Here is a 23,984-nt window from a genome sequence, read left to right as displayed (position 1 = left end):
TAGATGAAAAATTGAGCGTATACGACATACATATTTATGATTGTACCCATAAGGTATCCTTTTTTACATGTCCCTGCACCTACGAGCTTATATCAATCACAAGGGACAGCATTCAATTTATTTACAAGTAATGTTTTAATTATTTTACGTAATAATTACAAAAGATTAATATTTTTAATTTTAGTTTAGTTAATTTAGGCTGTTTTTTTATTAAACATATGTTACTAATTCATGACTGATTATTTGATAATTAAAACTAAATAATTAAATCTTGATAAATAAATCTATTGTTTATTAATTTGATATTGTATAATTTGTTTTATTGTTAAAGTATGTGTTTTTTATATATTATTGTTGAATTGTCAAACATAATTCTAAGATATAATACAGAAATATTTAGAATTAAATGTATTTTATTCGAAAATGTTTAAGCTAGAACTAAAAAATACATTTTTTAATTATTTTATATACGTTATCCATTATAAATTATTAATTTGTCAAATACTTGATAAAGATTAGTAACATTGAATTTGTCAATAATTAATATAACATAATTAATAAAACCTAAAAAAAGTTTTTATATTACTTATAGGCTGTTTGTGACCACACAAAATATTTTACACATGTCTATATCGGAAATGTGGGTTCTGTTCACGATTCTCGTGTTTTCCGTTTATCATCTCTACAAGAATATATGAATAATCGAATGAAGTTTCCAAACAATACACGTTTAATTAGAGATGCTGCTTACACAAGCATTTATTAGTTCCTTACTCTGATAACGGCCACCTTAGACAATACCAGAAAAACTATAATTTGTGTCATTCTTCAACGAGAATGGTGATCGAAAGATCGTTTGGTCTCTTAAAAAGCCACTGAAGAAGTCTCTTACATGTTCTGGCGATGAATTGTATAGATTTTGTACTTTATCATATATTAACGTGCTACGTACTGCACAATATTTGTTTGCTGCAAAAAGATGAATTGCAAGACATACAAGACATGGTAATGAAAGTTGAAGAAGCAGGATTACAAAGAGAGAATTTTATTGAGTATGATAAATGTGCAGTAGCTAAAAGAAATAATATGCAAACCCACCTATGAGAAATGCACAATAAATGACTTGAATACAGCATATGTTCAAAAATAAATATTTGTGCAGAACGTAACATGTTAATATGTACTAATATTATTTATGTATTATAATATAAAACTATAAAAGTATAGTTAAGTATAGTTTAGATTTAGGATTAGTTGAGTATGTTATAAGAAATATACATTTTACATATTTTATATATATATATATATATCATAAAAAGTATTAGATATTCTATCCTTGTTGCTCAGGGAATGTCGAAGATAGAGCACACTCACAGCGCCAAAAGCGTGCTCTCCGAACCCAACCTAAATGTACTTGAAACGCTTCGAAGCATTCATAGCGGTAACTCGACCGCACCATTCTCGATTGAAAATGTCAGCTTACAAGCCAAATTCTCGTCATTTGCGGGAGGTTTTAATTTTTTGCTTCAATATGAAGAAATCTGCGGCTGAGGCTCATAGAATGCTCTCAGATACGTATGGTGAGACCGCTATTAGGGAAAGAACGTGCCGAGAGTGGTTTCAACGCTTCAAGAACGGTGATTTTGACGTCGAAGACCGGCATGGCGGTGGAAGAGAGAAGGTTTTCGAAGATGCAGAATTGAAGGCATTACTTGATCAAGACTCGTGTCAAACGCAAGAAGAATTGGCAGGATCATTGGGAGTGAGTCAACAAGCCATTTCAAAACGCCTGAAAGTCATGGAAATGATTCAGAAGCAAGAAAATTGGTAAGATCAGTTGCTGTGCACTCAAAAAAATATTATTTGCATTAAGTTTGATATTTGAATGATATCCATTAATGATGGGAAACAGATAAAACAACTCCATTACTATCATATATAATAGAATAAACAGGACTGTCTTTTATCATAGGTAAATACTGTTTAAATTGCACATGTGTCTGTAAACATAGTTAAACATGAATATATATGAATCATTTCCTACATGTAGAATTATTTACATTACAAACTTGTAAATGACAGATTGGGAATTTGATCCTATACACAGATTTTAAGTTCATAATTTACATGAGACAGATCTTTGGTCTTCCAGAATAAAGATTTAAAAAAGGGAGTGTTTGATTACATTGCAATTATTTACAGAATTTACAAACATGATGAGAAAGAGAGAAAGAAACTTGCTGCACATGACTGCATAATTTCTTCTTCCGTATACACTTTATCTTGATTAAGTAATTTGAACCGTATTTTTTATAGTGGTCTAGCATCATGTAGAAATGAACTTTTAATTGTATCCAAATCATGAGAGCAGACTACGTTTTCTTTCTATGGTATATTTTGATGCAACTTATCTTGAAGATCAATAAAATTATTGTAAGAGTCTTGCGTCAAAGTTACATCTCTCAAAATTACAGTAACTAAATGTCTTCTTATTTTTAAGCACTGAAACAATGAGATGAGTTATATTTTTTTATGTTAATCAAATTATTCAATGTTAATCAAGATGTAATTTTAAAAAGAATATATATGCAATTTTTGCATAATTATGCATTATGTGTTTTGCTTTTTATTAACAATTGCAGTACTTTTGTATGATCTATAAAAAGTAATTCAATAAAATATTTAAATATATTATCTTTGAATATATTTAAAGAATGAATTTTATCTAAACTATAAATTGCATAATATAGTTTAATATAGTTACTTATTCAAAAAAATAAGTAGTCCAGTACTTAGAATTTTCAAACATAATAGATCATATCTGTTGGCAGGTATATCAATCTTGTAGATAATTTCTTTGGACGCATCTATACCTTTGTCAGAACCCTGCTTTTTTGCTATCATTTGCTTTTCCATTGTCTATTCACAAAAGATTAAAGTTTAACGCAAATATAATTATTATTATTAGTTAAAAGTTCCAATACTTACTACTTTATCCAGCTCTAAACTATATTATACCAAACTATATATAATAGATTATGTGTATACACGTATTATTACTATATATTATAATTTTAGTCAACATAGAAGACTCGGATTTCCAAAAAGTCGCCGCAGAAATTCGACAACAAGAAAAAATGCACTATCAAAGAAGACGAGGAAAACGAAGAATTCGAGGAAAACGAAAAAATAACGGAAAGAAGGCGACGATTACTATTATGAGAGATTTAAAAAGCAATTCGATTTTGAATTAGTTTTATATATTTAGCAGACGATTTTGAATTAGTCTTATATATTAATTATTACTGGTTATATTATACTCTTTGAATTCATATAAGTAAACATTGATGATTTTTTACATCAGATGTTTTTTTTAATTGTAATTTAAATTTAAGAATCAAGAAACAAAAAAAGAAAGTTGATTTGAGTTTTATTAATGTAGTAAAAAATTTTATTTAAGGAGATTCATGCACGATCATAATTTTATTACAGATGGCCCTGCAGATAGCCAAATGTCTTGATGTTGCCAACAATTGTATAGCAACTAATTTAGACAAACTCTGAACAAAATGAGACATTATGTCTGTTAGATTAAACTCATATGAATTCTATTTTTAACAATGGCAAACGTGTGCAACAAATTGATAGCAACGTGTCAGCATTATTAATTTGTTATCAATTATTTGTTGTTGCCATGTTGCTGTTATATCACAAACAATATAATGTATCATTATTGCTGATTGTTTCCTTTTTTAAATGTTCTCAATTAATTGCATGTATATAAATAATTATGTTGCTGAATTCGTAATGTGTTTTATTTTGATATCAATTAACAAATGTACAACAAATATATAACAACACATGCAAAATTAGTTTGCTTAAAATGCTACATCACACTTGGTTATCTGGGTAGCAACACTTTTCTAAATATCAAATGGAAAACAAGGAATTTGATGTTTGAAATATTTGAAGAATGGGATTTACATTAGGTAGAGACTTTGTAGGAGTAGTTGTATAAAAAAAAAGGTGTAGGAAACAAACGCAAGCTAAGCGAGAAAATTTGGGAAGAGATTTTGGTTGAACAGCAGGAATGTCAGGCGAATAATGTTGTTAACAGTAACTTAGTAAAACATCTCACATAGTATGCATAACATAAATAATATGCAGTTGTCATAATTTGTACTTTTATTTATTTTTTAACTTTGTTCTGCCAATTAATCAATTCATTTCTTCTCGTCAACTTTTCTTTGCTAAAAGGAGAGCCAGCGTAACCACGATGTCTCGGCCAATGGGTAGCAGGGCATGACAAAAGTAATTCTAATTTATTTTGTTTTTAGCTTTTAATTTTCTATTTTTCTTATTATTTGAATTAAACTCGCAGTAATTGTAATCGAATGGCAAGATGGCGCAAAATTTGCTATCGATCAAGTTGGAGTATTGGACGACGAGGCGGACGGCGGACGGAGGCTCGTTTTTGAGGTTAGGTTACCGTTACTCGATCACGAGCGATCACGAGATTTATGAGTACATAACGTGTTTCGTGACTTCTAACTGTAAAGTGATCGGAAAGTTTCGCATTCGAAACGTTTCTCATGATCGGCAGCTCCGATTGCAAATGACAAGATCGACAAGTCGTCCCGACAGAGTACTGCTGTAAAGAGAAAAATGGCTGCGACGGCGAAGACGGTATTGCCTGAGGAGAGCGAGCTAACCGTTCAGGAGCTGAATGTTAGCTGGCCGGTGCTACAAACTGCTTCCGTTTACATCGGCAAGGCCTGTGAATGGTATAACAATGTGAGTTACGACTTTTATGCGACAGCCAGACAATCCCAGCTGACACTCGTAATGTTTATCAAATCATCCATCTGAGGGGTTACATAATGCTCCAAGTCCTTGTGATTACATTTGACGTGAATGCTCCATTGTAAATAATAGTTCTTAATTAATAATAAATTATTAATAAGTACTAATATTAATAATTAATGTTAAGTAACAACTTGAAAAGCTCACATTTTGGACAGCGTATTAATTAAAATAATCTATGAAAGTTCTTTTTAAAATTAGTTTTTTAATTGAGTTACAGTTGCGTTTAGATCATTTACATAGCAACGCTAGTAAATTGAATGCAGTATACAAATGTGTATACAAATTCAAAGAATTATGTTTTGTTAAAGCTTCTACATATAAAATTCTAAATCTAAATTTCTAAAATCTAATAACTCTTGAAGACATGTTTGAATTGAGTCACATTTTAATTACAAGAAATTTATTTCTCTTTCAGGAATTTATGTTGTGCAGACAAGAGGAGCGTGACTCACGTCGCTGTCTTAATGAAGGAAAAGCTGTGACCTCTTGCGCAATGGATGTTCTTAAAAAGATGAAGAAACATTGCTTAGAAGACTTTAATGCTTACATGTACTGCCTTGAGAGATCAACAGGAACGTTGGATTTTGCTCCGTAAGTTGCTTTATATCCTACTATAATTCTTCATCTTTAATAATTACAATTGTGTGATTAGCGTAATATAAATGCTACTTAGATGCCGACGGACACAAGCTGCCTTAGACGATTGCGTTCGTACAAATTTGAATATAGAACGTCCACCATTTGGATATTTTTGTGAAGCAAAAGTTCATAACACATCGAGACCGCGACCACCGAAAGAGGAGCCTATAACATATCCTGATCCAACTCCTGGGCTGCCAGTTGACATACCACGTGAAAAATCAAAATATAGTAATCGCATGTGGTTTAAATCCTAAATCTTTCGATAGACATCGCAATAGTACTTTGCTCATGCTGTGAAGATTATGTTTTCAAGACTCTGGACATCAGGTAACTAGACAACTATAGGGAAACGAACATGTGTAATTTTCAGTGCATCTACTGAACACATGTAAAACGTAGAAGCATTCTTTCGCTATGAAAACATAGAATTGTATATGTTCTGTGAATATAAAAATATTAACAGCAAAATAAGTGATAATTTACTTGATCATTGTTGTTACCTTGTACAAATATAAATACGATATAAAATATACTTTTTGTCTTAATTATGTACATAACATTTAATATTATAAGATCCATATGTTATTTTATGTATTAAATTATATTAAAATTATATTAAAATATAAGCATTAATATACAAGTTTGGAAAATATTGTATATATATAAGCATTGTTTAAATTAAAGTAAATCGTTGAACAGATAAAATTAAGGGGATAGCTGGTGAATAGTGGAACAAATAATATAGATGTAGAGTTTGATTGGACTTTTCGATAAAATTATTCATTCATTTGTCGTACATCACATGACTTCATAACAAAATTAATTTTCAAATGTATTACGAGCAAAAATATATCAACACATTTTCGTTTTGGAAGATACGTAATAATTAATCAAGAGTATTGCTTTATCGGTATTACTACGGCATTTTATGTACACGAAATACGCTCAATTCTTCAGGAGTCATTGAAATATTTACTGAAAAACGACGAATATAATTTTTAAAAACGCAGATTTACAATACATGATATATGTATTGTAAATGAATATATATATATGTATATACATCTATATATGTAATATTCATTTATACATAAATCATATGAACTTATCGAAACATATGTGACATCTTTCTGTAAGAAAGATCATGTTCCAAACCGATTACATGAGGAATGTAACACCGGCTTCTACCTAATTCTACAGAGTGTAGCCGTACACTGTAGACTTAAATACAGATCTCACTGTCAATTCATCGCATACAAGCGTTATATTCATCTAGGATGTTGAATATCAAAGAAAAGATTCACATAATATTCCCGTGTAATCTAAAAGTCTTTGTAGAGCATAATCATGTGTTAGCTCCATGTTATATCGTAACCGTTCCAGTTTGCACTCGGTGCTAAATGCACGCGTCTGCCGTTATAGAAAAAGGTAACCACGCCGCGATATCCTGATCTCGGCACTCCGCTCTGTAACATGAAACTTTGCAATAGTATAATTTAAAATAAATTACGAGACTGTTAATAAAGAAGATACATTACCCTGAAATCGTCCATTAAACCAAGCAATTTGGTAGTATTTTTAAATGACTGACGAGTGTAATATGGTATCCGTACTGGACCAGGGGCAATTATATTTCCACTTTTCAATTCCGAATAGCTAACCACCGTCGACTGATACACTTGGTTGACGAAAGCCATATCGTAATTATCCTGTAAATAAACACAAAAATTATAAACGTGTTTTAGAATGTGTGTATTTAATAATTACATCTGACATTCGCTCTCTTACTTTTAGTAAATAAGATAGATTCATCTTGGTAAAAGGCACAAATTGTTCATTCAGCTTGATGTACTTTAGGTGTTTTTCAAAAAACAAGCCGCTAGAAATGACAAAACAAATTTTGGTGATTAAATTTACTCAAACTATGTTATAGTATTTTGTCTACAATAGTTTTAAATTATCAGTTATAGTATTTTGTCTACAATAGTTTAAAAATATATAAATAAGAAATGCAAATAAAAATAAGTACTTGCTGACTCCAAGTTTGCCGAATGTTCTGGTTCGCGAAATCTCTGGGCGGATACAAGCTCTATTCTTACGCTGTTCCGGCTGTCTTATCCAATCATCCCAATATCTACATGAGCAGAATATTTAGAGTTATTAGAAACGAGTATTATAGCTTAATAACAAATCAAGCTACAGTAAATATGAAATTATACTTACGATTTGGGCCACTTTGGTCCAAGCTCCAACCATAAATCGCGCGTGAGCATCCAACCTAAGCCAGGAAAGAAATCTGTCCTATAAAGTAAATGTGGCGCATGTTCGTCTACCAAGCCAGCTTTACCGTTATCATTCCACGCTGATACACACCAAAGAGAGCTATCATTCACTAAAAGAGGGTAAGTCCCCAGGAAATACTCGTAAAAGTCTGGCGCGACGTCCAAGTCATCTATAAAAATCATAAGCTATTTTAATCAAATATCTTTTATCTCATATTTATTTTATATCTATACGTCGCGTTATATAATAATCTTTTGCTTATAAAGATTTGGCTGCGCTACCTTCAACTATAATTGCAGTATTATATCCAAGCTTTAGAAACATTTGGTTTAACGCCCATTTATAGTGACGCGCGATTTTGAAGTATCCTCTGAATTTCTTTTCTTTAGGTGGTATTTCAATATCGGATTGATCAGGTTGCTAAAATAATTATAAGGATTGCAATAATTTTGTTATAAGAATATAAGTTAAAGTGTAATCTTATTAAAAGAAAAATTAATAATTTTTTTTAATAAATAACGGATATAACAACATGCTTAAACTACCTTTAATAACAGATATAACAACATGTTTAAACTACCTTTATATGTAACAACTGGTTTCCATATCTTGCTATGACATCAGCAGTTGGTCGATGATCACAGTCTTGCGATACAACTATTGGGAACTGTTCTTTGTTAGGTCTTAACTTAATTAATTGATTTAGACACCGTTCTACTGTAATACGATTACAAGAAACGACCAAAATAGCTATTATTGGAGATCCATCGGGAAGCTTTTGCCTCGAAGGAGTAATGTGTGCTGTCTCAGTCTACCGAGAAATTTAAAAAATATGAATGAGATACAAAATTTCGAGATTAAATGAAGATTATATTTATAAATTATGTATTGAACAAATAATTGAAAAATGATTAATAAATTGTTACATAATTAGAATAATATATTACAGATAAGACGGCATCTTGTGTCGGCCCCTGTTCATTTTGAGACATCCTCCACTTATTTTTGTTTTCGATCTTTTGCAATAATATACTCTTATCCTTATTAGCTTCATGTTTTCTATAATTATTTGTGTCATCTATTGGCAATTGGGCGTTTAACCTATCGTATTCTTCTAAAATGACAAAATATATTACATTTGATTTATCTCTTTCAAATATCTCCACAATATAACTCTTTTTTAACTGATCTTACTCTTGAGACGTTTGCTCTCATTAATTCCTTCCAGAAGTTCCTGATTTATAATTATCTGTTGTTTTACTTGTTTTTCCAATCTGCTAATTTGATTTGCTAGCTTATCCTTATCCTAAAAACACAGATACAATTATTATATCTCTTATATCTCTGTACAACAAATTATAACATCATTGTAACAACCTTCTTACCTTGTCCTGATCCTTGCCAACTGACTGTTGGTCTAAAAATAAAAAGTATGTAGCCACAGCCCATAAGATGAGGGAGCCAAAGATAATACTGATCGATCTATTCCGCATGACAAAACAGACAAGTGTCACCGTAACTGTAACATATCAAGAACACACTGCAAACAGGAGGGCATGTAGAAGCGCAGAACAGAGAAACAGCGAATGGATACTAACGAGGTTCTCACACATCGCAGTGCACGTCAGTGCATATTTATTACACATGGATTCCTAAACGTGTTGTCCAAGTATCGGTGTTTCTTCTGCAAAATTACAATAGGCATTAGGATTTTGCGATTAGAAGTATCCCTGGCGCTTTCGGCGCGGTACGAGGAAATGTTACTTACGAATGTCGCGATCATATCTGCGATCGGGAGGCCATCGCAATAGTTGCAAATCATATGGAAGCATTGTATCGCTCCATATTGCTTGTATGAGTCATGGCCAAGCGACGGTATTTACATTGCACGTGGATGTGATGGACTGGACTTGCTGTTGCCACAGCCGGAAGAGAGAATAATTTTAACAGCAATCAACGATAACGACAGCGGTGCAGCACAGGCCGCGCTGGAAGCAGACATATTTCTTTAATGGTTTAGCATTAAAGCATAAAGTTTGATCGACTAGTTTCTCATGACGGCAACAAAGTCCACCTCCCTCCGCGGGAGACGTTGACGAATTCTGCGGGCACACGACACACAGGTTACTTACCATTATGATACACGGGAAGCGACACGGAGTTTCACTCTCACGTGGATTAACTTCGAGGTCCGCTGTTGTCCGTCGATCTACCGTAGCTAGGCGAGCTCGATGCGGTTCATTTTCGCGCGGCAAGGTTCGTCCGGAAGAATGCGAATCGAGGAAGAGAGCCGGAAGAACCTGACACGGTGCTCACACTGATGAACTGGAACTCTCCGAGTCCGGGACAGCTGTCAGCGTACGTCGTGGAGATCTTTACCCTACGAGCGAGACCACGATGACTCTGCTGTAGCGGCAGCGCTCGCCAAATCCGCAATGACGATCCGTGCCTCGCGATAATTGTGAGATAAGCACGTTTTATTCCTTATCGTTCTTTCAATTAATGATAACCCGCTGGCACAATTGAATGATGTCACTTGGTGAATGTACATGAAACAAAAGGGGAGTTTGATCTCAATATATTACCATTTATAATTATAATTCACTTTTTTTTTCAACGTGATTTATATCGTCCTAGCTGATGTTTATTGATCAAAAGATATAAGAGTATGACGTAGACTAAACGAAAATTTTTAATATAATTTTAATAATAATAGGGTAAATTAATATATTTTAAACTAAATTAAGTCAATATTTTAACTCATAAAATTTAATTGGTTTTACGTTAAAAGTGACATAAACAAAAAAACTCTAATAAAAGGTTAAGATTGAATTAAAAGTTAAATTAAAGGTTATATTTTGAAAATCATTATTTTTATAATTATATATAAACGCTTAAAAAGTTATTATATTATAGATTAAATAATTCAAAACACTTATATATTATAGGAGTTTATCAAATAAAATTTAATATAATTTTATTTGTAAATTAAATTTACATTCTCAATTTCTTTTACGACACTTTTACGTAATCGATCCAAAGATTTAAAATTTAAAGATCTAAATTTAAAACTTTTTAAAGCGTTCATCTTATCATTCTTTTCACGTATAAAGAATCGTTTGCGTTGATTTTCGTGTTTTATTATAGCTTTATTTTATTTCATAATCGACATGTGTCAAGAATTTAATAATTATTTTATAATATTTTCCCACGTTTTCGATCTAACTTATCGACGAGCATAATTCCGTTCGAGCAGCCTCCGAAGTTTCTCGTCGGGGGCGACGCAAGGTGCGCATTGTTTTGATATATATATCATCGGCGATCGCCGTCGGCACGTCACAAACTCACAAGTCATAACCAGTCACGACTCACAGTGCGTACAAGTGCGTACTGTGTGTTGGTGCGTACTGGTGCGTAACTCGATGCGCGTTCGCGAGTGATCGGAATCCATCCGCCGTGCCATTGGCAACATTTTCACCGTCGTGGAAGAAAGTCCTCCGAAACAAGGTGGACGGGTGGCATCTTCTACTCGGGAGGGAGAAAGGGGTGAAACGAGAAAAAGGAGCGTAAGGGAAACGGAGCGCATCCCTCCCGCGAGAGCGAGCGAGCGGAAAGGAAGGGAACGAGGGAAAGATAGGATCATTCGTGACGTGACGAGTCTCACGTCCGCTGCGTGATCGGCTACCGCGTGACATGAGAGCCGCACACACCGACAATAATACAACTGCCGGGACGGCAACGAGGGTGGGCGCGAGAGAGTGAGCAACGATGTACTGCACGACGCTCGGGAGATGGTAAATGGAAAATTGCGAGAGTTGTCATAAGTTTTACTCCTGGTGGCGTTTACCCTCTTTTCGCGGTAAAACGGCAGCAGCTCCGTCGCCAGCGACCTGGAAACTGACGGCTTTTCTTCTTCTGCCGACAGCTTTTGCAGGAGGGACGCGGTGAGGGCCCTGAGTACCGGCGAGGTGTCCACCGCGTTGCGGCCCTTCTATTTCACCGTTCATCCCGACCTGTTCGGCCAGTATCCCACGCAGAGGGTAAGGATTGGCCTGAACCCTCAGACGAATGCTCGCTACTCTGGAATGAGTGTCATACCGTACGGTCAACATAGATCACGATATCGTAACGACTAGCTTCGTAAACTCTTTTATATGCGTAAAACAATTCCATTCGCGCATTTCCATACAATTTTCTTCTTCTTCTTTCTTTCTGCAGATCTTGCGAATTTGTGCATTTGTATCTTTTTTATATAAAATGTAAAACGTATAAGCGAGACGAGGCACGCGGCCAGAGACAGTCGAGGTATCGTATGTACATTTTTTCTCGAGCATTTAGAAAGCTTTCGAACTGCATTCACGGACGTTGGAATGAGGGAAAGGATAAAGATAACACAGGTGCAGGGAACAGAGTGTAACAAAAAGAAGTACAACGCAGTGTTTGCGCCACGTGTTTGTTGTATTTTTATTTGTTTGGTTTTCTCTCTCTTGACCGTGTGAATCACCATCCGTCAACCACCTCGTCTCTCCTCCTCAAGGGCACGGGTCATGCACGATGCACGCCGTTGTCAAAGCAATCGGTGGCGTGATAGCGAACACGAGCGAATGAGCGGTGAACGGCATTATTTTTAGACGCGCGAAAACTTGTCGCCTCGCGTTCGTGATGGAATTAAGCGCGGCGCGATCTTTGGACGAGCGCGGTGCACGTGCGTCGTGCAAGGTTGTTCTCCGGCAGTCGGAATAAAAATTCTCTGTCGTACCACGCACTCGAATGTTTGCGTCGTTTTATCAGCGAGATAATTATTTGCGCGCGAGCAGGGCCGCATTGTGGGATCGCGAAACATGTTGTGGAAACAATCAACTTTTTTCAAATTTGCTCTCGTCTGAGAAAGGAAATAATCGCGGAGTACCGCAATTAACGTCATTAACGACGTTTGTTTACGAAAGAATCGATTGGAAATTAAATGAATGGGATACATATCGTTAAATTTCGAGAAAATTTGAGAAAATATTCATTTCAATTGTAGAATATACGTATTTTCTGCTGGATCAATTTTTTTTATAAATCTAATTTTTAATTAAATTATATTTTCTTTTTGCTTTATTTCAACACTGTCGGAAACTGTGTAATTAATTGTGATAAACGCGGCCCTGCGCGTGTGTGTTTGATTAATATACTAGTTACGACTTGAGAACTTGAGACTCGTATGTAAATATTTTTTAAGCATGACAACTTAATTTAGACAGATCATTAACCGAGAGTTGAGGAAAAATAATAAAAAAGCATTGTGGATTAAAAATTTTTTTTATTAAATATAAGAAGAAATGTAAATTAAAACTCTGAGAATTCTAGTAAGAAAATTGTCGAAATTCTTAAAATTACAAGTTATTAGTTCTTTTTAATTATTTAAATATAAAATACTTGAAATATTCAGTCTTATTGATATGTTCTATTGAACTGATAAAGGAATCATGTGAATATAAATTAGTTTTCTTCTTAAGTTTTAATTGTCAAATACTTACAAGCATGAACTATTAACAGAAATACTATACTCTAGCTATTTTTTTATAAGGTGTAATTTCACAAATTATTTTAACTGAAATGTAATTATCAGTATCCAATAGAAGAATTTGTTTTATATAAAATATAATTAAACTCCGATTAAATTAAGTTGTAAAACTGAATTAGGACAATTGATTAAGCGAATTGCTAATAAAAATTATTAAACAAGATGAAAGAATTCGATCAAAGTCTGCCCCTTGGAAAATCAGAATCTGCATAATTTAAAAAGCACTTGAAAAGCAAAATAGTATATTTTATCGTTTATATTCTTTGATGTTTGATTGTGATCAATTACATTCCGTTATCATATTCGAACGATATCAGATAATGTTATGAACGATATCAGATATTTGTATCACATTGTCTCATGAATTTATATCGTAAAAAGCAATTTTACAATTTTTATGAACACTTTGCATGGATATTTTTTTTTTCTTTTACTTTTAATCTAAAAACGCGGTAATGTTGCGTCAAGTTTTTTTTTTTTTTTCATAAAATAAATCTTTAGCGAGACGTTATATTATAATTATTTTTAATTAATGCAGACAGTGTATTAGATATTATCAATGTTATTAACGATTTATTATTTACAGACAGTGAATGAAAACTCTCTGAAACAATTGAGTTCAATCTTGGAAACTCTGCAACAGAAGCGACCTATACGACCGACCATCTTGCCCTTTTATCTGCGATCAAAAGAAGGAAAAGACGTGAAGGCAGGTAAATTCACGCTTGTTAAAATACAGTTGGAAGAAAAGGATTTGAGACAAACGATACTTTCCATTTTGAAAACATGCAATTTACCTACAACATTCGTCGACAAAATCGAGGAGCCAAAGCCTTCTGTCACAAAGCACAAATCCAGATTTTGGCAACGCACATATTCTGGAGAAAGGGTAGACTTTTCGGAATTGGAAGATGATCCTATTTACGCGTCGATTATTATGAAACGCAAGATTAATACGGAACCCGATACATTGAAGTAAATATAATATTGAAATATGTTTAAAATACTAAGTATTGCTTATTATTATATTTCTATATGTATTTTATTAGAGCATATCTGGACAAACACATCAATGAAGTACATGTTAAACTGGAGGCATGTAGACCAGTGAGAGAGGAGGTTGAGAAACTAGAAAGAGTATTATGCAGTGAATTGGGTTTAAAAGATATCGTATGGGACTGTGGTTGGAATATCGCTCATTATCGTGGTTGCTTATTGGCCTTTCAAGCATTGGCTGAGCATCATCCAGAATCGATGGAGGTATTAAGGAATCGCACTCTCGTGTTTGCAAACGACACTGGTATTAGTTTGGAAGGCAATGTTATGCTAAATTCTGGGGAAGTCAGGCATAATTGGCTCGACGTAAGTTGAAAATGAAACAATTCTATTGGTGTCTCCAAATGTATTAAACTTCTTTGTCTTTTGCAGCTAATAAAGAATGTAAGAAAACACGATGCGGTATTGTTGAAATTGCCGGCGTTTGAAAAGGCAGTATCTCAAGTGCTCCTCGACATTAAAGTCGGTCGACGGTGCGTAATACATCATATTATTTGAGTTATGGTAAGGCTCAGGGTGCTCTATATGTGCAGGAAATTCATGCCTAAGGTAATGGTTGGCCAGTATGAGCAACAGCTGCGACAACTTACAACCACGCTCTCGGATTATCGTGGCAAAAGAAAATACCCAAATTCTTGGCCGGCCAGTCTATCGGCGTACGAAATCGTCATCGAAGCGTTAGTATCGCTATATAAATTGTGGATGATTTTGAATCCTATGCAAATGACTTAATGCATTTCTTATAGCGAAGCAGGTCCTTTAATGTTGTCGCCGACCGGACAATTCATCGTGCCATCGTCGTGTCCGAGCTTTCTCTTGGTGAATTTTATTACGGAAAACTTGGAGGAAGCGACGAAAAGATTGTTTCATTATAATAAGTAAGTTACCTTGGATTTCTCACAGATTAAGTTTAGATTAGTCCAGCCGTTATTACTATACTTGTGCATGTTTGTTAGCATAAAGCATGTAGAGCGAGAACTTCATCGTAAGACCATCAAGGAATTGGGTTTAGCTGCTCTTAACAAGGATGACAGCATCACTCCTGATCTAATGATACAGTGCTGCGAACGATTGCTTTTGCACAAAAAGGATCTAGCACCGGCGCTCGAAGGTGTAATGCTCTGGGTTACTCATTATTATTCCGTTATGAGTGACGGCGTTCTTTGTGTGCCATGGGATTGGAAATTCTAACTTTCGACGAAATGTGTTAACGACTATTGTTAATTCACTCGCGTAAACGCAAACGCCAATAATCACGACAATGCAAATAAGTTTTACAAGTCCCGAGATTCGTAAGATACAGTAGCAATTTAGGATGGACGCATAAGATGAATTATTATGATAAACTAACATTATAATAGTTATACTATATTAAAATAATTATTCTGTGTCACACAGTTTGAATATTATTAATTTGAAAACGAATATATATTATGTTAATGTTGTCTCTAACTTTGTGAGAGGAATTGTGACGCATTGTGAAAAATGACTTTCTTGCGTGATTCTTTTTAAGTAAGATAAAACAAAACAGGTAAATATGTAAACTAGGACTGTTGATTCTTGACATCAAAATAATTACTAGTCTTGCGTAAGTTCTAGTTTAACTTAAGGGACTCGATGTTACGTGCTGTAGACAACTGTATACATATATATATTTTTTTAATTCGATTCTATACTGATACAATTGTAAATTAGAAGTTATCGATTATGTCCAATCGACAAAGGACAAAATTAAATCAGATTTCGCAATAATTGACGTTTATACACATTTGAAGAGGTTTATTTTATCTCCTTTGTTTTAAAATTATGTTCTTTTCCTTATTTTTCCCTACAAAAAACGAGTGAAAAAATATACAAACTATTCTAAGTGTGAAGATGTATTATTCCTGGTATATGGACAAAAAGATCAGAGTTGTGTAGGATAATTTATTATAAACGAGATAAGTTAACTAGCAATTAATCAAGTAATTTGCTATAACTTTTATCAAATAATACTTATATTATTTTATCAATGGTAATAGATCAATTATTAAATGTTTAACATAAGAAAAAATATTAAATTTAACTTGCACAATTAGAAATTTAGCTTTAAATTTTTTTTATTTATGCATATTTAAATTCGATTTAAATTTTTATTGTTTTTCTAATTTTACAATACTAAAAAAAGATAAATAATAAACTAAGGTTAAAGTTCATATTTATACATAGAAATAGGTTAATTGAGGTTTTATCAATTAAAACTGGTTGAGTTGAAGTCATTTTAATGTCTCCAGTCGTCCCCTGTCTAGTGACGTTTCTTCGTTGCAGGGACTTTCGACTTTCGAGACGAAATGTGTCCAGCCGTCTGCGATCGTCGGTCGTTCCCGCGCAAACGAGCGATCGCCGCCAAAATATCTGACGGTGCATGCGCGCGACCGTCGTGGTTGCGCGGGCCGCGGCTTCATTCGGCTTTCAGCGCTCGGTGTTGGCGTGTCGGTGTGTGAACCCATCTTCCTATCTATCTCGCCCTCCCCGTCCCCCCTTTACGTGAGAAAAAAGCAAACGCGCAAGAGGACTTAACGCAGCGAAGACATGTCTGGACGCGGCAAAGGCGGTGAGTAAAGAAAATTAAAGAAAGGAAAAAAAGGAGCCGGAAAAAGGAGGAGAATCGCGAGGGGCGCCGTGCCGGGCGATGATCGGCAACGGCACTCCTCAAAGGCATGCCCTGTCCCTTTTCCAGGTAAGACCAAGGGAAAGGCGAAGACCCGAAGCAGCAGGGCCGGGCTGCAGTTCCCCGTGGGAAGAATCCATCGCCTTCTCAGGAAAGGCAACTACGCGGAGCGTGTTGGCGCCGGTGCACCGGTCTATCTCGCCGCCGTGATGGAATATCTGGCGGCCGAAGTGCTCGAGTTGGCTGGAAACGCCGCCAGGGACAACAAAAAGACTAGGCAAGCCCTTCCTTATTTCCTCTCTCGCTCTTTCTCTCTCGCGCGCGCGCTTTCTCACGCCTTCTCTTTCACACGCACACGCACACACACACGCTATCGCTGCTACTTCCGCTTCTATCTCGTATCTGTGTCTCGCTCCCTCGATTTCCCTCGCACCCTCGTCTCCAAACGTAGTACAGAGCGAGTATAGATCTCCGCGCGTTAACCGACTGACTTGCTCTAAGAAAATTATTTCTTGATCATTCCTTCAGTATTGGGATGTGATCATACAATGCACGAATGTTATATCTTGTTCGTTTCAGAGAAATCTGTATATTTTGTTTAATAATTTTTACATTTCTTTACCATTTTATCTTTGTTTTTAAATTTTTGAAAATTGAATGTTTGTATTTGTATATTTTATACTTATATATTTTGTGTATATAATCTGAACTAAGTCAATTGCCTATACAAATAATAAATAAAAATGCTTGTTTTCTTTGTCATCTAAAAACAAATATTTTCTAGGTCATACCAATTGCTATCAAAGAGCATCATCTCAATCTATAATACTTGAGATATTTCCCCACTGCTCTTTTTGTATTTAAAGTTCATTGGTACAGCAATATAGGTTAACTTTAAACTTGGTTGAACTTATTCTTGATTTTTCTGGTTTTAAAAATTAGAAAAAGATAGGCAGTAAACTAAATCAGGATTGAAATCAATCTACATTATTGCAAACAGGTCTAACATATGTTTCAATTATATGTAAATGTCTTCTGCAGGATAATCCCACGCCACTTGCAACTGGCCATTCGCAATGACGAGGAATTGAACAAATTGTTATCTGGGGTGACCATTGCTCAAGGTGGAGTTCTGCCTAATATCCAAGCAGTCCTGCTGCCGAAGAAGACTGGTACCGGTGGCTCTGGCAAGGGCGACAAGGCGTCACAGGAATATTAGATTTATTACACGTTTATAACTTTTAACTACAACTTTAGAGACATGTCTTTGTTTTGTGAAACAATCAGAGAAAGAAAAACGAATGTCCTTACAAATCAGCACGATAAAGCTAGATTTTACGTGGGCCCGAAGATAAGAAAATGTAGAGTTTGATAACAAACGTTTAAATCATCATAAGCTTTCTTGTTATTTTATTATCTTCATGAATCCAGATTTGTGAACATTATCTTCTTTTTTATCAACAACTAATTCGAGAAAGCTAGATGAAGCTACCACTTTAATTTGCTCTACCAAGTCTCGTTCAGAACATCTTAAGATGTATTTTATGCTGAATTATTCTTTGATTGAACATTTATACGTTACATGAGTAGCAATTTTAAATTCCTGTTTCGATTTTAATACAGACTTTAACGCAATGTATTTGATATTTTATTTAAATGCTTTCGTGACATTTATACGTGTTCTTTCCTGCATGCGTACACATTTTGTCTGTTCTATTTTTAATTTTTTATCTTTAGTGTCATTAGTTTATTCTCCAGTGTCTTATTATATTAAAGATTTGAAGATGTATTACAAAAACGCTTAAATGTTTTTGTTGAATGTAAACGATATTTAATGCAAAAATAAAAAGCATTGCGTCCATATGTGAAGTTTAATTTGCAGGTGTGTATTCCTTTTCCCGATACAAGAGAAATAAAGCTTTATTACAGAAAGATTCCGAGCTTACATTTCATATTTTATTGCAAGATAAATGCCTTTTGTACAAAATCTAATGTAGACGATTACAGGTATATAATAATTGAGTGTTACAGGTATACAATAATGATCTATTGAATGTTTTATTACGATTTTACCGTTTGTTATTAACAATTAATATTATAACAAAAATATATATTTATAATAAATATTGTGATTTTGTTATTTGCAAAAAGTTATTAAACCCCCGTTTTTTTACTCCGAAATTTAAAATCGTGCTCGTGAGCCTGTCGCCATCTCGCATGACTCGTGCGATTCAAGCTTGCGTCGGAGTTCGGAGTATAAGTAGCGCGTCGATTCGACGTGACATTTAACTTTTGTACGGCGGTGTCCGAAAGGACTTGAAAGGATTTTCTTTTAGGGTACAGTCGCCAAGCGTGGCAACAAACAGCGCAAAATGTCGTCGGGCGTGATAGACATCCTCGTGGACATGGGTTTCAGTATGTCCAAAGCGTAAGTTTATAGATAAAACACCACGACGTCACGAGTCCTAACCTACGTTGATGGTTCGACGACGGTTTTGTGTTACAGTGAAAAGGCTCTGGAGATCACCGGTAACAAAGGTGTGGAGCCGGCGATGGAATGGTAAGCGAAAAAAAGTTGCCGCTCTTGTCGCTTTGTGACGCTCTTTTTTTTTTTAATTATAGGCTGCTGGCCCATTCCGACGAGGCGGAACCCGCGCCAGAACCCTCCGTAGGCGAGAGTGCTCCGGCGCTAGCTACCGACACGCAGGACAGCGTCGCCGGAGCTAGCAGTCAACCGGTATCCACTACTGAAACGGCCAAATCTATGAAGTGCGACGTGTATGTTGATTTGCAAGGATAAGACTTTTAAACGCCGAAGTATATAGGCACTTATATTAGGATTGACACACTACGTTTTCATATGGAATATCATGGTTACGTTAAAAGATGTGTTTTTCTTTTATTCTGTAGATGTGGAAAACTCTTTAAATCTAACTTAGAAGTTGAGTTCCATGCTACAAAGTCTGGGCATGATAGATTTTCTGAAAGCACAGAGGAGAAAAAGCCACTTACTGAAGAGGAGAAGCGGGAGCAATTAAAGATGCTAGAAGAAAAGTTGAAGCAGAAAAGGAAGGAGAGAGAAGAACAGGAAAAGAAAGATGCATTTGAAAGAGAAAAGAATAGGATACGATCAGGAAAGGAAATGTCTGAAGCCAGAAAAAAGTAAAAAACCTAAGTAACAAAATCAATAATCAGAGAGTATATGTAAATCTATATTTTATTTATGTGCATGTTAAAGATTAGAAGAGTTGGAGATGCAGAAGCTTCTGGAGCAAAGAAAACGAGAGAAAGCAGAGGAAAAGGAAGCAAAACAGAGAGTTCGAGCGCAAATTGAAGCCGATAAAGCAGCGCGACGAGCTAAAGCGGCTGCTGAAAGCAGTCAACCAGTTAATACCACTTTGGCCCCATTATCCGTAACATCTTCGTCCACGTCTACGCATCATAGGAAGGATTACACCGAGACTAGGCTTCAAGTATTAATATCAGATACTACATAAGATACATAAAAATATATGGACCATCTGTTTCTTAAATGGTTACATTTTTAGCTTAGGCTTACCAATGGCCAAACCTTGACACAAAGCTTCGGAAGCAAGGAACAATTATCCGCGGTGAGACTGTTTATTGAAATGAACAGGACAGACGGTAACGATCCCTTCCAGCTAATGACAACATTTCCCAAGAAGGTATTTACAGATGAGGATTACGATACGCCATTGGATGTATTAGGTATGCTGTATACTGTTAATTTATTGTTATATACATTGTCACACACACACACATATACAATTTGCGATAATTTCTATAGTACAAATTTATTAATTAATTGTGCAATTTTATCAATTATAATGTGATAGTATCATCGTAATTGTGATTAAATAATCACAATTAACATATAAAAAATTTTTCATGAAGAAGATAGTACAAAGTTCTTGTTTTATTTACAGGCCTAGTACCCTCAGCAGTCGTGATCGTTCAAAAGAAGATGGAATGATGTAGCCAGTAATGCCCTAATTTGTAAGCAAAAATATTAATGTATATTATACAGATTAATTATAAGACATTCACTCTAATATAGTGATATTCTTTATTATAAACGATACAAACTCATAGTATGTGATATATATATATGTGTGTATATATATATATATATATATATATATATATATATATATATATATATATCAATTCTATTCAATTTCTGAAAATGACTTTTCTGTAGTCTGTTTCTTGATAATGAATATTCGTGAATATAAAAAATAACGCTATGATTAAAAATTTAAATAACGAAAAATTTGAAAATTTTAATGCTCTTGTAATTTTCAACCACAATTACGTTCGTATTTGCTTTTTATTTTTACGTTTCTCTAAACCGTATTTGTAGATATTATATTTAATCTTGAAATTATGATAACACATCTCGATTTGAGAATTATATTTCTAATATTATTTTATTTAATATTATTAAGAACGTTTATATTAAATATCATACCGTTAAACTCGTATAAAGATTCATTGTTGATTTCTTATGATAAATTATTTTGAAATGGATCTGTATATGTAATGTGATATTCTTTAATTTTATTTAATTGACACACACACACAACACGCGCGCGCATACATAAATAATGATTTTAATACTACCGTTATGTCTGTCTGACATTATAATATGGCACACGACTAGGATATATTATCTCTTTGTTTCTATTACAATTTGTAGGGAAATTATGTATGCCATCACAGTCTATCAATTGTAATGTCTTGTCAAAACAAATCCTTATCTCAACTACGTACGATTCACCATTCTAAAAAAAGTAAAGTAAATTTATAGTTAAATTTATGATTATTTTTATATTTTTAGATTTCTTTTATATTTATAAAGAAACAATTCAAATAATCTTTATATTAAAATAATTTTGTCATTTACCTTATCAACGACACACATTATTTGTCCTTTTTTGTTCAATACTTTTTGAATTCCCATAAATATTTGTTGTACCATATATTTATTACCTGGTAAAATATTTGCTTTTGAAAGTACATCTATCATGTTGTACTTATCAAGTAATTTCAAAGCTACTTGGAAATAATTAAATTCATTGTTTAAAGCTTTTACTGTGACTGCACAAGTGCCATGTTTATTCCACTCGTGTTTCCAGAACGAATAAGGGTGTGATCCTTTCTGGATATCGATCCAGTTTTCTTTTAATTCACTTTCTATAGGTGCTAGAGTGCTTGCATTAAATTTTAACGAATTGTTACAAAACTGAGGGCCCATTGTGTTGTATTTTGTAGGCCAAATTCCGTGGATGGTCCATTCTTCACGCTTAGGTAACGAGCAACTGTGTGTTTCGGAATTGTTTTTCCATACGAAACAAGCTGTCAACGGCCATCGCTGAGTAAATATCAAGGCATCAAATTCATTAGATTTTGGCCTTGTCTTTCTTGTTAGGAACCTGGGATTCTGGAAATCAGTTCTTCTGTTGTAGCTAAATGAAACAAAAATTGTTTTTTTTCTTATTATCGTCAGGATTATTTGTGCCACTTAAATTTTAGAATTATATTTATTGAAATTGAAAACTATATTGATTTAGGATCTATATCTGAAAAATGTAATAGATTAATTAGAATATTTACGTGATTTCTCGATTAAGCCAAAGAATAGCTTGTCTCGCGTGTGATTTAATTAATTAAAATGACTGAAAGTTACACATGTGCGCTGCATTGGTAGAATTTTGATCGATAGAATATTAATAGAATCGGTAAATATTTATATCGAATTTTTATTTAGCAATGTTAATAACACTCGTTAACATCTGCACGTATACGTACGCAGGTGTGCTAACGTAATACATTTTATCTTCAGTTATCACTGTGCGTTTATCCAACAAATTACGTAATATTTACACAATATTTCAAACAATTCATTTTATGATGCTTTCGTTACGTTATATCGTACATCGTTTTACTCACCCATGCGTGACGCACAGTAGATAAACCAAGACAATACATAATGCTACGCTATACTTGAGCATCCTAGTAGGAAGTGAGTAATCGTTCCATGCAGAGAGAGAGTGAAGGCTGACTCCAAGAGAGCAACGGAATTAAAGGCACTTAGTGCTCCCACCTTTTTCACAGTTACCACCTCCATCTTTAACGTTCTTTACATCTGTTGTCTGAACAGATGGTATTTCTTACCTGATCTTGTTGCTAGTTCGAACGGTCGTGTGTCAGCGCACCTGTATTTACACTGCCACGTATATATTTCTAATAAAGTAGTGACTTTTTCTCAAGCGAAACCCGAGCGTTAAATTAAATTTAATTGCGTCTAATATTACACACGAAATAATTTAAGCTTTGTACAAGAAATTTTAGAGGAATAATTTTTATATTATGACATATTTTTATATAATCGATCACGTTAAGTAATAATTGTTTCTGAATATTTAAACCAGATCTGTCCAAACTCAACTCGCAAGCGCTTCCACCTCTCCGCTCGATAGAGTGAGACGGAGAATAAATAAAAAAGGATAGACGCGCATATCGCTTTAACGACAAAAGAATATACATTTACGACGGAGAAGTGGAAGCGCGTTCAGCTCATGAGCTGAATTTGGACAGGCTGAATTTAAATAATTAGATAAAATATAATTATTTCTGATTTGAACAATAATTATTACGAATTTAAAGAGTATTTATAACATTAAGGATACATTTTGTTCAAAAATATATTAATGTAAGAGTAAGAATAAAAAATGTGTTGAAATTAATATATCAACATAATGACTACGCATCAGATCGATTAATATCGTTAATCAACATTATCGCTGATCGAATATTTCTCTCGTTATCTTATGATGTACTGTACATACATAACACGTGCCTAACGATAAATGATCGTGCTATTGTTGCCAGTAT

At 34.2% G+C, this 23,984-nt stretch overlaps 6 protein-coding genes across 13 annotated transcripts; 4 read left to right on the top strand and 2 right to left on the bottom strand.

Moving 5' to 3' along the window:
* The first annotated feature begins 284 nt into the window (after positions 1-284).
* Positions 285-6,053, top strand: LOC105831743 (mariner Mos1 transposase). 2 transcript variants are annotated; one of them, XM_012672113.3, is made up of 4 exons: positions 1,385-1,827; positions 3,079-4,794; positions 5,282-5,457; positions 5,540-6,053. In XM_012672113.3, exons 2-4 carry the CDS (start codon positions 4,666-4,668, stop codon positions 5,760-5,762), a joined length of 528 nt encoding a protein of 175 aa, XP_012527567.1. In that variant the 5' UTR covers positions 1,385-1,827; positions 3,079-4,665; the 3' UTR covers positions 5,763-6,053. The 2 variants fall into 2 exon arrangements, with proteins under 2 accessions (XP_036147064.1, XP_012527567.1); XM_036291171.1 differs by lacking the exons at positions 5,282-5,457; positions 5,540-6,053 and having other exon boundaries at positions 285-1,827; positions 3,079-3,801.
* A 208-nt stretch (positions 6,054-6,261) lies between these two features.
* LOC105831741 (alpha-1,3-mannosyl-glycoprotein 2-beta-N-acetylglucosaminyltransferase) lies at positions 6,262-10,451 on the bottom strand. Of its 3 annotated transcripts, none has more exons than XM_036291170.1 (13): positions 9,924-10,451; positions 9,560-9,779; positions 9,390-9,475; positions 9,169-9,310; positions 8,986-9,097; positions 8,739-8,905; positions 8,372-8,602; positions 8,073-8,211; positions 7,732-7,960; positions 7,538-7,642; positions 7,297-7,387; positions 7,047-7,217; positions 6,262-6,974 (listed from the first exon to the last, which is right to left on the bottom strand). In XM_036291170.1, the coding sequence occupies exons 4-13, from the start codon at positions 9,238-9,240 to the stop codon at positions 6,861-6,863; spliced, it is 1,431 nt and encodes a 476-aa protein (XP_036147063.1). In that variant the 5' UTR covers positions 9,241-9,310; positions 9,390-9,475; positions 9,560-9,779; positions 9,924-10,451; the 3' UTR covers positions 6,262-6,860. The 3 variants fall into 3 exon arrangements, with proteins under 3 accessions (XP_036147063.1, XP_012527565.1, XP_012527566.1); XM_012672111.3 differs by having other exon boundaries at positions 9,177-9,310; positions 9,924-10,445; XM_012672112.3 differs by having other exon boundaries at positions 9,177-9,310; positions 9,560-9,704; positions 9,924-10,445.
* A 431-nt stretch (positions 10,452-10,882) lies between these two features.
* LOC105831740 (T-cell activation inhibitor, mitochondrial) lies at positions 10,883-16,852 on the top strand. 4 transcript variants are annotated; one of them, XM_036291169.1, is made up of 8 exons: positions 10,883-11,585; positions 11,717-11,890; positions 13,947-14,335; positions 14,410-14,722; positions 14,789-14,889; positions 14,932-15,093; positions 15,163-15,294; positions 16,724-16,852. In XM_036291169.1, the coding sequence occupies exons 1-8, from the start codon at positions 11,583-11,585 to the stop codon at positions 16,812-16,814; spliced, it is 1,365 nt and encodes a 454-aa protein (XP_036147062.1). In that variant the 5' UTR covers positions 10,883-11,582; the 3' UTR covers positions 16,815-16,852. The 4 variants fall into 4 exon arrangements, with proteins under 4 accessions (XP_036147062.1, XP_012527562.1, XP_012527563.1 ...); XM_012672108.3 differs by lacking the exon at positions 16,724-16,852 and adding an exon at positions 15,373-16,184 and having other exon boundaries at positions 11,012-11,585; XM_012672109.3 differs by lacking the exon at positions 16,724-16,852 and adding an exon at positions 15,373-16,184 and having other exon boundaries at positions 11,017-11,585; positions 14,950-15,093.
* LOC105831752 (histone H2A) lies at positions 16,845-18,927 on the top strand. The gene is made up of 3 exons (XM_012672126.3): positions 16,845-17,009; positions 17,136-17,343; positions 18,108-18,927. The coding sequence occupies exons 1-3, from the start codon at positions 16,988-16,990 to the stop codon at positions 18,283-18,285; spliced, it is 408 nt and encodes a 135-aa protein (XP_012527580.1). The 5' UTR covers positions 16,845-16,987; the 3' UTR covers positions 18,286-18,927.
* Positions 18,928-19,285: 358 nt separating this feature from the next.
* Positions 19,286-21,139, top strand: LOC105831750 (UBX domain-containing protein 1). Of its 2 annotated transcripts, none has more exons than XR_003625607.2 (7): positions 19,286-19,494; positions 19,573-19,626; positions 19,689-19,844; positions 19,977-20,228; positions 20,305-20,539; positions 20,620-20,795; positions 21,014-21,139. XR_003625607.2 is itself a non-coding variant. In XM_012672124.3 (7 exons), exons 1-7 carry the CDS (start codon positions 19,439-19,441, stop codon positions 21,058-21,060), a joined length of 981 nt encoding a protein of 326 aa, XP_012527578.1. In that variant the 5' UTR covers positions 19,286-19,438; the 3' UTR covers positions 21,061-21,139. The 2 variants fall into 2 exon arrangements, 1 of the variants encoding a protein (XP_012527578.1); XM_012672124.3 differs by having other exon boundaries at positions 20,615-20,795.
* On the bottom strand, positions 20,862-23,709 carry LOC105831751 (ribonuclease Oy). The gene is made up of 4 exons (XM_012672125.3): positions 23,040-23,709; positions 21,994-22,555; positions 21,711-21,871; positions 20,862-21,076 (listed from the first exon to the last, which is right to left on the bottom strand). The coding sequence occupies exons 1-3, from the start codon at positions 23,099-23,101 to the stop codon at positions 21,713-21,715; spliced, it is 783 nt and encodes a 260-aa protein (XP_012527579.1). The 5' UTR covers positions 23,102-23,709; the 3' UTR covers positions 20,862-21,076; positions 21,711-21,712.
* Between the last annotated feature and the right edge of the window lie 275 nt (positions 23,710-23,984).

Source organism: Monomorium pharaonis, chromosome 8 (assembly GCF_013373865.1).
Source record: "Monomorium pharaonis isolate MP-MQ-018 chromosome 8, ASM1337386v2, whole genome shotgun sequence".
NCBI lineage: Eukaryota > Metazoa > Arthropoda > Insecta > Hymenoptera > Formicidae > Monomorium > Monomorium pharaonis.
This window is presented reverse-complemented; position numbering and strand designations above follow the sequence as displayed.